This window comes from Cnephaeus nilssonii (assembly GCF_951640355.1).
Source record: "Cnephaeus nilssonii genome assembly, chromosome: 2".
Taxonomy (NCBI): domain Eukaryota; kingdom Metazoa; phylum Chordata; class Mammalia; order Chiroptera; family Vespertilionidae; genus Cnephaeus; species Cnephaeus nilssonii.
This window is the reverse complement of record NC_137073.1, coordinates 78,553,332-78,566,250: the sequence shown is the minus strand read 5'-3', so window position 1 is coordinate 78,566,250 and position 12,919 is coordinate 78,553,332. Positions and strand designations below refer to the sequence as shown.

The 12,919-nt window shown below is 41.1% G+C and overlaps 1 protein-coding gene across 1 annotated transcript in view; it reads left to right on the top strand.

The window, feature by feature from the left end:
• The first annotated feature begins 249 nt into the window (after positions 1–249).
• The window catches only part of SLC30A5 (solute carrier family 30 member 5), a 35,507-nt gene continuing 22,837 nt past the window's right edge, over positions 250–12,919 (top strand). Inside the window, exons 1-5 of the mRNA XM_079785470.1 lie at positions 250–622; positions 7,278–7,400; positions 9,279–9,345; positions 10,850–10,935; positions 12,360–12,447. Of these exons, the coding sequence (XP_079641596.1) occupies positions 528–622; positions 7,278–7,400; positions 9,279–9,345; positions 10,850–10,935; positions 12,360–12,447 (459 nt within the window). The 5' untranslated portion in view covers positions 250–527. The remainder of the gene's footprint in view (positions 623–7,277; positions 7,401–9,278; positions 9,346–10,849; positions 10,936–12,359; positions 12,448–12,919) is intronic.

The following is a 12,919-nucleotide window of genomic DNA, read 5'->3' as shown; positions in this document are numbered from 1 at the left end:
CAGGAAACCACGTTCCTAGCATTTTAGCAACAGAAAAATAACCCAAATAAGGCCTGGTCCTCCCTCTGCGCGAGAAGCCTCCGCTGTATCCCCGACGGCCCATAGGCGGCGCTGCAGGGCCAGGTCAGCGCGCCCGCCGCGGCGACGGGAGAGGCGGAGCGAGACCCCGAGTCCCTCACCCCGCAGTGGGCGGGGCCTAGGGGAGGGCAGGGCAGCGAGGACTTTGTACGCAGGCGCGGGGTCAGGCACTCCCCCGGGAGTGGAGGCTGCTGGGCCCGATGACGTGGCCTGGCAACGTCCGTGCCGGTGCACCTCCCGGGAGCCCGGCGCCGCCGGAACTGCCCGCGGCCTAGTCCCGACGCGATCGCGCTAGCGAGGCGGCTCCGGGGCGGCGGCGGCCCGGCCTGCGGGAACCGACGAGGCCGCTGCCATGGGGGAGGGACGCGCTGCGCCCGCTGTTCCGCGGAAGCGGTGAGACATGAGGAGACCGCGCGGCGCGGGCAGCGGCGGCGGCTCCTGAGCCCGGGATGGAGGAGAAATACGGCGGGGACGTGCTAGCCGGCCCCGGCGGCGGCGGCGGCGGCGGCGGCCGCCTCGGTCCCGTGGACGTGCCCAGCGCTCGGTAAGGGACCGGCCCACGCCAGGGGCTGCCCACGTGCCTGCGCTCGCGGGCGCTCGCTCGCGGACCCGGACGACAGCCTGGCCGCCCGGACACGCCTTCCCCGCCGCTGCCCTGACTCCCCGGGCGCGCGGGGACCGGCGTGCCTCCCGACCCCTGACAGCCCGGAGCGCCTCCTGGGCTCGGCACGTGCCCCGAGCCCTGCGGCTCCCCGCTCCCGGCTGCGGCCGGCGTCCCTGGGCTCCTCTGTTCCCGCTGCAGAATGAATGGTCTGGAGTCAGGAAGGCTTCAGGCAGACCGCTTACCGGAGAACCGCCGGTCCGCTCGGGGACAGGTTTTTCTGACCCAAGAGACGTTATTTCTGTTGCTGTTTCTCCCTAAAATAGTAGCTTAGTGACTTCTTAACCTTTCTGACATCTTCCAGTGTAAGTTAGGGGGAAGTTGTCACCATCCTATCTTCGGGGGAAGAAACCAAAGTACAAACAGGTGAACTTGGAAGTTCAGTTAACTCCACACGTCAAGAACCCAGCCCGCCATCTGGGTTTCTTTTCCTTGCATGGTTTATTGTATTAAGTAAGATATGTGTGCTCATTCTCAAAAAATCCACGGTACAGAAATTCAGAGTCAAAAGTGAAAATTCCTCTTTACCCTCCCGCCAGTACTCCCAGTGACCCCTCAAGAGGGACGGACAGGGACCACTTTGAAGTGTGCCCTTGACCTGTCCCGAGTTCTGAGTGTCAAAGATGCATGAAATATGGCCCGACGATTTGGTCGGAACTGGTGTTCATTGCCTTCGTTTTTAATGAGGTGAAGGTTTTCTCGTTCTTTGAGACTTAAAAGTTGGTTGGATAAATGCTTTGAAATCATAGAAATAGTATTACTAACAACTATTTTTTGTGAAAAGGAAAGAACACAAAATGCTGGAACAACTTAAATCAACTGCATTTTTGTAGTACAAGTTTAATTTTTTCATCTATTTTGAGCAACTCATTTTATAAATAACAGATATCAGATGTTTACTCTGACATGACAACTAAATGCAGTAGGTGATTCTGGTCTGGATTTGGTACTAGACAGGAAAAATGCTAAAAAGGACAGTATTAGGTCAATTGACAACATTGGACTATGGACGATAGATTAAATTATCATATTAATGTTTAAGTTTCCTGAAGCCGGTAACTGCTGATTTTATCAGAGAATGTCTATATGCTTAGGAAATACAGGTATTTGGGGTAAAGGAGCATAATGTATGTAACTTAAATAAATACTTCAGAAAAAATTAAGCCTGTATTTAGGGAGAGAGATAAGGCAAATGGGACAATACCTTAATAATTAGAGACTCTAGGTAAAGGGTGTACTATTCTTGCAGCTTTTCTGTAAACTTGAAGTTATTTTTAAATAAACAGTTTAAAGTTGTTACTTACTCAAGAGCTTATTGTCTTAGGTTGATGTTGGAAATAGTCCTTGGCTTCATTTGCATTATTTACTTAGCAGAGCTGCCCTCCTATTGTAGTTTACTGCATAATCAAATTCAACTCAGGACTGGTTGAATTTTGAATAGATTCCAGGTTTCAAGAGTTTTTCTTGAGAAAAACTAAAAAATCAAATACTGGTTATAATCTGCAACAAAAACTAATTGACAAATCCTTTAATGGTGGATTTTTAAATACATATTTTTTTATTTATTTCAAAGAGGAAGGAAGAGGGAAAGATACAAACATCAATGATGAGAGAATCACCAATAGGCTGCCTCCTGCACACCCCCCACTGGGGATGGAGCCTGCAATCCGGCATGTGCCCTTACCTGGAATGGAACCCAGGACCCTTCAGTCCACAGGCCCATGCTCTATCCACTGAGCCAAACAGCTAGGGCTAATTGTGGATTTTTTAATGCATGAATTCACAAATATAAATTGTTTTAAGTATTTCTATTTTGGCATGTATAAGTCCTTTGCAGAAATGTGCAGAGAGTGACAGCCAACATTTTTTTAGCTACTCCTATGTTCCAAATGCTTTGAGTATAGCCTCTAACTTAACCCTTATCACAGTGCTACAGACTAAGTAGCTGCATCCTTGTTTCACAGGTCAGGAAACTAAGATGTAGAAAAGTTAAATTTCCCAACGTCACACACCTAATAATTGAACTGGGAGTCAGTTATCCCAAACCCCACGCATAGTGCTTCTATGTAGTAGACACTTGAATATTTCCTGAGTGAATTGTATTTGAATTACACAGGTTTTTTTTGTTTGTGTTTTGTTTTGTTTTGAATATATACTAGAGGCCCGGTGCACAAAATTCGTGCAGGGAAGGGGGGGGTCCCTCAGTCTGGCCTGCACCCTCTCCAATCTGGGACCCCTCGGGGGATGTCCGACTGCCGGTTTAGGCCCGATCCCACAGGGATCGGGCCTAAACCGGCAGTCGGACATCCCCTAAACCGGCAGTCGGACATCCCTCTCGCAATCCAGGACCACTGGCTCCTAACTACTTGCCTGCCTGCCTGATCGCACCTAACCCCTCTGCCTGCCTGCCTGATCGCCCCTAACCCCTCTGCCTGCCTGCCTGATCACCCCTAACTGCCTCTGCCTGCCTGCCGGACTGATCGCCCCTACCTTGCCCCCCTGCCGGCCTCATCATCCCTACCTTGCCCCCCTGCTGGCCTGATCGCCCCTACCCAGCCCCGCTGCCGGCCTGATCGGCCCTACCTTGGCCCCTGCTGGTCTGATCACCCCTACCTTGCCCCCCTGCCAGCCGGATTGCCCCGACCTTGCCCCTGTACTGGCCTCATCGCCCCTAACCGCCTCTGCCTCAGCCCTCAGCCTAAGCCACAGTCTGGCCTCCCTCTGCCAGAGGCGACCTGGCCAATCAGGGGAAGGCACCGCCCCATCACCGGCAGCTGCTGCCACGGGCGGCCACCATGGCTGCCTGAGCCTTGGGCCTCACAGCTGTGCGTGCGCTCTGCTGCCTGAGCTTTGTGCTGGCAGCTCTGCGGCTGTGGTCGGCTGCCCTAATTAGCATATTACCCTTTTATTAGTATAGATATTTTTTATTGATTTCAGAGAGGAAGGAAGAGGGAGAGACAGAAACATCAATGAGAGAGAGAATCATTGATCGGCTGCCTTCTGCATGTCCCCTACTGGGGATCAAGCCCACAACCTGGGCATGTGCCCTTGACTCGAATTGAACCTGGGACTTTTCAGTCCACAAGTCGAAGCTCTATCCATTGAGCCAAACCAGCTAGGGCTTTGTTTGTTTTTTAAACTGGAGAATTGTGAGCTGTTGCAGTGGTCAAAGCCTAAGAAACAGGTTTGAACCCAAAACCCAAATTTCAGTAATTCCAGGTTTACAGAACCAGAAATTTTCTAATCCTTCACAGAAAAGACCAGTGATATCTTTGATGAGACCGTTAAAGGCAAATAATGATTTTTAATTTGGGGAGGCGGGTTGGCTCCCCTGTAGTTGCCCAGAGAGTCAGTGAGTGTCTCAAGGGTCACTTCTTTGTTCAAGAGCCTCCTTTTCCTCTTCCCCCCATCTTTCCTTTTAGTAAATTAAGCTGTTCATTATTTCCCTCTGCAATATAAACTAGGAATGTCTACTTAGCTAGTGTGTCATCTTTAGCCCAACAAGAAGACGTCATTAATTGAGACTTTAAAAATCAAACTATCCAACTTTTAAAATTGGAAAATAAATTTTCTAATTTAATATGGTAACAAAATATCTTAAATATTTATTTTTAAAGTCATATAGCAATATCAAAAATATGTACATTTCTGGATATATGAATGTATCTAAAAGATGTGTATTTAATTCATGGAGATGCAAAGTAAAAGGTTTGGAAGGATGTACGAACCCAGTTGGTCACCTATGAGAAGGAAATGAGGAATGACTTTCTTTAAAACTTTTAACAACCAGCTACTCAGGTGTGCTTTTGTTTTGTTTTTTATTAAAAAGGGAATTAAAAATGGAATAAAGAAAATTAGTATCAGAAAGATCATAATAGTAACATATTAAGAAGTATTTAATGTTCCATATGACTAAATCTTGCCATGAAAGTGCCAAATTTTATTTTCATTTTTAAAAAATATATTCTTATTGATTTCAAAGAGGAAGGGAGAGGGAGAGAGAAATAGAAACATCAATGATGAGAGAGAATCATTGATCGGTTGCCACCTGCACGCCCCACACTCAGGACCGAGCCTGCAACCTGGGCATGTGCCCTGACCAGGAATCGAACTGTGACCTGGTTCATACGTCAATGCTCAAACACTGAGCCATGCCAGCCTGGCTGAAAGTGCCAATATTTTTACGTTTTGTTAATACATTAAACAAAAGTTATTTAGAAATAATTTCATATTGCTCCCATCTTCTTAAAACTAATATATTAATATAATTTACCTTTTCCTTAGGGACTTCAGGTCATTTTGAGCATAATCTGGTGAACTGGGCTTAAATACAATCATTTCCTCAATGGCTCTTTCGTAGTGCCAGCATTTTGCATATGTTGTTCTCTGTACTTTGAAGTACCCTTCCCTTTTTCTTGCTTCGGGATTCCTCCTTTGCCCTCGTGTGCGCATTTATACATCTCAAACTCTGAAGATGATCTTTGCTTTCATTGTTAACAATTACATAGTTGCTTCCACATCTAGCCCTTTAAATTCTATTATTTCTTGGGTCACAAAATACTTGTTTTTCTGCCTACCTAAGATCTTAACTCCTGGAGGACAGGGTCTCTTTTATGTATTTAGTGTCTTGGATAGTACCTAGAAATGTGTTTAGATGTAAGTAACCAAAGTAAGAGCTTTCTAAACAAATAGAGACATAACCTTACGTCTAAGAAACCATTGGTTGCCTGGCCGGGTAGCTCAGTTGGTTCTGGTGTCCTGGGCACCAAAAAGGTTCCGAGGTTGGGCACTTATGGGAGGCAACTGATTGATGTTTCCTCTCCCCTCTCTCTCTCATCAATAAAAACATATCCTTTGGTGAGGATTTTTTTTTTTTTTAAAGAAACCTTGGAACCAGATTCTTTGTCTTTGCTCTCTGCCTTCCTAAGTGTGGCTTTCATATTCAGGCTTGTAAAATGTATAACCTTTTTAAGATAAGTTTTAGACAGAAGCCCTCCCTTGAAGGCAGGAAAAAAAAAGGTAAAAGGATTTCTAGCTATATCTTGACCTTTTATCAGGAAGAGAGTAGGTTGTACCTGAAGCCACCCTGTCAGGTTTCTCTTGGGTCTCGTTGGCATCTAGCATATAGTAAAGTATGCAAGGAATATTTGAAGAATGGCTAAATAGCCCCATGAGGAATGTACAAGACTCTTGGCTGACATCAATATTTCCCAGACTGCTGTGGTTTTTAATGTAACTGTTTTTCCTGGTCTTTGTTTTTTTTTTTTCTTTTAAACAGAACATGATTATATTTAATTATATTTAATATATAAGTTTGATACAACCAAAAAGTGAAACACCAAAATAATAACAAAAAAATAACAAAAAAATAATAACAAAAAAGGGCATTTCATTTGCAATGTATGAGAAATGGTTAACATCTTTAGTCATAAACAAGCTCTTAAAAACTAGTAACACTATAATGCAAGGAAACTTTTTTTCTTTTTAAATATTTTTTTATTGATTTCAGAGAGAAGAAAGGAGAGGGAGAGAGAGATGGAAACATCAATGATGAGAGAGAAACATCCATCAGCTGCCTCCTGCACAGTAGGGGATTGAGCCAACAACCCAGGCATGTGCCCTGACGGGAATGGAAACGCCTCCTAGTTCATGGGTCGATGCTCAACCACTGAGCCACACCAGCTGGGCTCTTTGTTTTTTCTTCCCTATCTTGTCGACAGTTGTTCCTTATGTACGTTTTTATCCTGTTGCCTTATTTTTACACCTAGTTAAGAGCTTTAGGAGGTTTTGACCTTTCCTCTACTTGATTCCATTCTTTTCTTTATTGTGAATTTATGGCTGAGTTGCTGGTAGTTTAAATTGCCAGAAGCTTGAATGCCTCTTATGTACTATATTACTGCACTATATATATTACTGTACTAAGTATTACTGTTTCACATAAGTATAATTGTAGAGTTAGCACTTTTTCATTTGGTAAATGTTTACTGAACACATATTATGCAAGTCCCTGTGTTAGGAGCTGAATAAACAAGGGATTTCTAGCTCAACTATTATTTTTATTGGCTAATTATGAATTGCTACCACAACAAGAGTATTTAAATAGCATTAGTATAGTTAATTTACTTACCTCTCTGATTTTTTTCCTCTAGCTTAAATGGGTTAATATTACTAAATTAATCTTAGATTCTAATATGCATTTTATTTCATATTTAAGATGACTTTATTGTTCATGTGGACCAGTGTGAATGTGTAATTGGAAACAGTTTAGAGGATGGGAACTTTCAAAATCTTTTGGATGAACTTTGATTTTCTGTGTGACATATTAAAAAAAGCATACTTAAAAGAGACATGGGCTTGACCCCAACTAACTTTGTGGACTTTAGCTCCCCTTCTTTGGATTTTTGTTTCATTTTTTATTTATGTATGTTTATACTTTTTATAATGATCCCTACTACCTATATAATAAGAAAAAACAAAGATTACAGAGTTCCTTGTGATTTCAGTGATACTAAAACTTGTTTCTGCTTTTATTTTTCAGATTCACGAAATATATTGTGTTACTATGTTTCACTAAATTCTTGAAGGCAGTGGGACTTTTTGAATCATATGATCTCCTAAAAGCAGTTCACATTGTTCAGTTCATTTTTATATTAAAGCTTGGGTGAGTGTGTATGGTTCTTTTTTCCTTAATGTTTTTTATTTCTTTGAAAATCCTGTTTTAACTGAGTATATTTAGGAAATTTTATGTGGAATATTTTGAAATAGAATACCTAAGATTAGTAGTACAAAGAGATTGATTTTAAAAATAAATAAATAAATAAAAAGCCCTGGCCAGTGTGGCTTCATTGGTTAAAGCGTCGTCCTGTATACCAAAAGGTTTCCGGTTCAGTTCCCAGTCTGGGCACATACCTGGTTTTCAGGTTCCATCCCCAGTCAGAGCACATTAATGTTTCTTTCTCTCTCTCTCTTCTCTCTCTCTCTCTCTTCTCTCTCTCTCTCTCTCTCTCTCTCTCTCTCTCTCTCTCTCTCTCTTCTCTCTCTTTCCCTCTCTCCCCCTCTCTCTAAAATCAATAAGCATATCCCTAGGTGAAATTTTTTTTACAAAAGGGATTGTTGTACTCTAATAGCTTGCCAACAACATAGACTTTTACCTTTATTTGTGTTAAGGAGGCTTTGGCAAATTTCTGATTAATTGAAGACAGCTAGATTCTCATTCTGTTTCAGCAACAATCTGTTGCAGTATCTTAATGTCAGCTAGCCTCTGAAAGCTCCCTGTACACCCCTGAGGAAATAAGAAGCAAGCAAATAATGTATTAGTTTGTATAGAGATAGACGTCCTAAAAGGGTCTTGGGGGCCCTAGGGATTCCCAAGCCATACCACCGGTATAGTCCAATCTTCCAGCAGGCAGAATGTTACCTGAGACTTGTCTTGGCACAGATGTTCCTTATTTTCTAAGATAAACCATGCTGGACTGTGTTCTCTACATGTTTCCTTCAAAGTACAGGGTCCTTATATAGTATAAACTTAACATTATTCTGCATATAATAAGAAGTTCTCTCTAAATAAAGATTCTCTGGAACTTGAGATTGATAGTGATCACCCTCTGTGTTAATAAAAATATGTTAAAAACTCCTGGGAGTATAATTTTAGTAATAATTATGGAAAGTGATACTTGACTAGGAAATTTTAAGCAATATTTGTATGCATTTTTATATAACTATTTTGGGAAAGTAAAAGGTAAGGACATACAATTAGTACTTCATTTCTATTAAGATTTGTTATTACTAAATTTTGGATAAGATTGGAATTATTTTTTTTTAATATATTTTATTGATTTTTTACAGAGAGGAAGGGAGAGGGATAGAGAGCTAGAAACATCGATGAGAGAGAAACATCGATCAGCTGCCTCCTGCACACCCCCTACTGGGGATGTGCCCACAACCAAGGTACTTGCCCTTGACCGGAATCGAACATGGGACCCTTCAGTCCGCAGGCCGACACTCTATCCACTGAGCCAAACCGGTTACGGCAGGAATTCTTTTCTTTGGTATTTCAAGTATGAAAAAATACCCTTTTCTTTTGTGGCTTTTGAACTGGTTCAGAAGGCAAGTGCAAAAAAAGAGTTCCCGAAATGTTGCAGTGGCTGCCTTATTAAAATAAGTATTGTCCAGCCAGTGTGGCTCACTAGTTGAGCATGAACCAGGAGTCAACTCTGGGTCAGGGCACGTGCCTGGGTTTCAGGCTTGATCCCCAGTAGCAGGCCTATAGGAAGCAGCTGCTTGATGATTCTCTAATCATTGATGTTTTTCTCTCTCCCTTCCTCTCTCTGAAATTAAACACACACACACACACACACACACACACACACACACACACATACACACACACACACAGTAAGTATTGTTCTTTAGTATAATTTCTTTAGAGGTTAACATACCTTTCAAGTTATAGTGTATGTATTTATCTAAAATAAGTGTCTTTACTTAAAACAAAATCTTGTATTTAAGATTGATTAATATATTGTTTCAATATCCCCAGGACTGCATTTCTTATGGTTTTGTTTCAAAAGCCATTTTCTTCTGGAAAAAGTATTACCAGACACCAGGTGAGTTTTTTGCTGAATCCTTTTTCCCTAGCTGCTTCCCAGTCAGTGGGCCAGATGACCGTGCTCTTTGCTTGATCAGGGTTACGGTACTTAACGAGTAATTTAAGTGCAAAGCAGAACATTCCCAGAGTTAGCTTGTCTATTCAGAATTGGAGCATCAAGAATAAACTATGGCCGAAACCGGTTTGGCTCGGTGGATAGAGCGTCAGCCTGCGGACTCAAGGGTCCCGGGTTCGATTCCGGTCAGGGGCGTGTGCCTTGGTTGCGGGCGCATCCCCAGTGGGGGGTGTGCAGGAGGCAGCTGATCGATGTTTCTAACTCTCTATCTCTCTCCCTTCCTCTCTGTAAAAAATCAATAAATAAATTTTAAAAAATGTTAAAAAAAAAAGAATAAACTATGAAGTGCTAAGATAATGGAATTTTTAAAAATGCAGAAGAGGGTAGAACATTTTTAAAACATGCATATAATTATTTTTTTTTAGTACAGGATCTTTATTCTGAAAGGTTTACAAGGCAGACATGGAGACATGACCCAGAGCCTATTATAAATGTCATTTGACTTGTTAAATGGAAATAATAATACCTCCCTTCCATAGGAATAAATGAGTTTATACATATAAATTCTTAAAACAGTGCCTAACATATAGAGTATGCAATACATACTATGTCACCCTCATCATCATTATCATTATTCCCTTTAGGCATCTGAGGTTCAAGATGCATACCAGAAATGTCCTTCGTTCTGCATAATCTTTTCATATTATCACCTGTTTGGATAGTAGTTATCCCCTATTACATGTTTGCTTTTGGAAATCTGTGCCATGATTTTTTATTAGAATGGCAAATTTAAGTACCTCTGTTTTAGAGACCAAGGTTGTTTTTAAAAATAGGATTACTATTTTAAACCACATCTTAACTTTTTTTCTCTCTTTTCAAATTATCGAAGCACTTACTATTTCTTTTTTTTTTTTTTTTAAATATATTTTATTGATTTTTACAGGGAGGAAGGGAGAGGGATAGAGAGCTAGAAACATTGATGAGAGAGAAACATCGACCAGCTGCCTCCTGCACACCCCCTACTGGGGATGTGCCCGCAACCAAGGTACATGCCCTTGACCGGAATCGAACCTGGGACCTTCCAGTCCGCAGGCCGACGCTCTATCCACTGAGCCAAACCGGTTTCGGCAACTATTTCTGATGGAAAAGAATTTAAAGACTAAAATATTAAATGTTCCTAGTATATTAGTGATGAACTAATTGGGGGGGAACAGAAAATTGTACTGTATAGAAAAAGATTTCAAGATCCAACAGACTCCTGGAAACCAGAATACTGTCTTCAAATTCAAATTTAGTTAAAGGATCTTAACATTTTCTATTTAATTTCAAAATATGTAATTATTTAGCCTTTAAAATATTTGCATTACCATTATTATATTTCCCTATGTGTATTAAGATTTTCAGATATTTATGACTGAAATTTTTAATGTTTTGTTTTCATTTATAGTGGATCAAAATATTTAAACATGCAGTTGCTGGTTGTATCATTTCACTCTTGTGGTTTTTTGGCCTCACTCTTTGTGGACCACTAAGGTAAATAAAAATATATATTTTGAATGCTTGTTTATAGCTCTTCATTTTGAATATTAGTTTTGTTCCATTAGATATTATGTCAAATATTTGTGTCAAACAGGGGTGAGTGCAGGAATTGGCAGGGGGGGCGAGGTAATGGGGGGATGAGGACAAATATGTAATACCTTAACCAATAAAGAAATTAAAATGCAAAGATATATATATTTGTGTCAAAATATATACAAATGCTTCTATGACTTCTATAGCATTGGGTTCAATTCAACAAATATATAGGGCTTGGTTTTCTTTATAGTTTTACCATATATGTCCATATTTCTTCTTCTTTTTAATGGTTAACTTTGCAAGTTTTTTACTTGCATGTATTTTTCTGCAGCATACTTTTTCCATTGGGCTGCTATAACCAAATGCCATAGATTTAGTGTCTTCTAAACAACACATTTATTTCTCATAGTTCTGGAAGCTGAGAAATTCACGATCAAGGTGAGATATATTCAGTATTTGGTAGAAGGAGCAAGGGAGCTCTCTGTGGTCTCTTTTATAAGGGACCACATGCATGAGGACTCTACCTTTAGGATACATTAGGGATTGGGTTCAACATATGAATAGGTTTGGGGAGGGCACACAAACATTCAGTCTATAGGACTTTTAAAGTGTACAATTCTGTATTAGTATATTCATGGAATTTCATTCATTCTTACTGCTGTATAATATAGTCCACTAAATGGATATATTCTAATTTACATCATCTATCTTATCAGTGGGCATTTAGGTTATTTCCAATATTGGGCTACTGCAAACAATGCTGGTATCTATATAAGTGTTCCCAAGTACACAAATACAAGAAACTATCCTACCTAATAAAATAGTGATGTGCAAATTGACCGCACCTTCGTTATGCCCAAGCCACGCCCACCAGCCAATCAGGGCGAGTATGCAAATTACCCAACAAAGATGGCGGTTAATTTGCATACACTGAGGGAGGGAGGAGTGAAGACTGAAGACAACTTAGAAGGAAGAGGGAGGAAAAGCGGAAAGCAAGGTGGCTGCCAGAGGGAAAGCCCCGGCGGGGCGGGGCGGGGCAGAGTGGGGTGGAGCGGGGCGGGCGGCAGCTGCCCGCGGGTGCAGGCGCGGCGGCTGCAACGGCGGCGGCAGCGCACACGGCCGCAGCGGGCCGCTTGCAGGATTCTTCCTGCAAATGGGCTACTAGTATGATATAATTCTATGAGTAGTATTGTTGAGTATTTATAGCTTCATCCTTTCTAAGGTAGATAATGCCAACATATTTTCCAGAGCTACTGTACCTATTTTTCTCATGATGTGTTATGAATCAAGGGGAAATATTTCTTTTCTTTCACTCTAGTTGAATTAATGCTTTTTTATAAAGATCAGATATATTTCACGATTGATATGTTTTATTCTTGTAGGACTTTGCTGCTATTTGAACACAGTGATATTGTTGTCATCTCCCTACTCAGTGTTTTGTTCACTGGTTCTGGAGGAGGACCAGCAAAGGTAGAATTTTCCATTATTAGCTACTTGAAAATTGAAAGTATACATTTGAAATGTTATCTAAAACAACAAAATAGTATCTTTTAACATTTGAAAGAATGCAGGGGCTTTTTCTATTAATTTTACATTTTTCTTACAACCTTTTTGGCATCATTATATATTCCTAGGAAGTTGCATAAATAGTAGAGCAGTCTTTGTGCCCTTCACTCAGTTTCAGTAGTAACTTCTTACCCAACTCAATTATACTGTCAAAACCAGGAAATTGAGATTGGTATAATCCATAGACCTTATTCAGTTTTCATCAATTTTAAATACACTCATATGTGTGTTTATATGTGTAGATTCGGGTAACTACTGCCACAATCAAGATACAGAACTGATTGATCACCACAAACATCTCCTTTATGCTGTACCTGAACCCTTTCCCACCTCGTTTTTAATCCCCAGACATTTTTGGAAAATACCTAAGAACTTT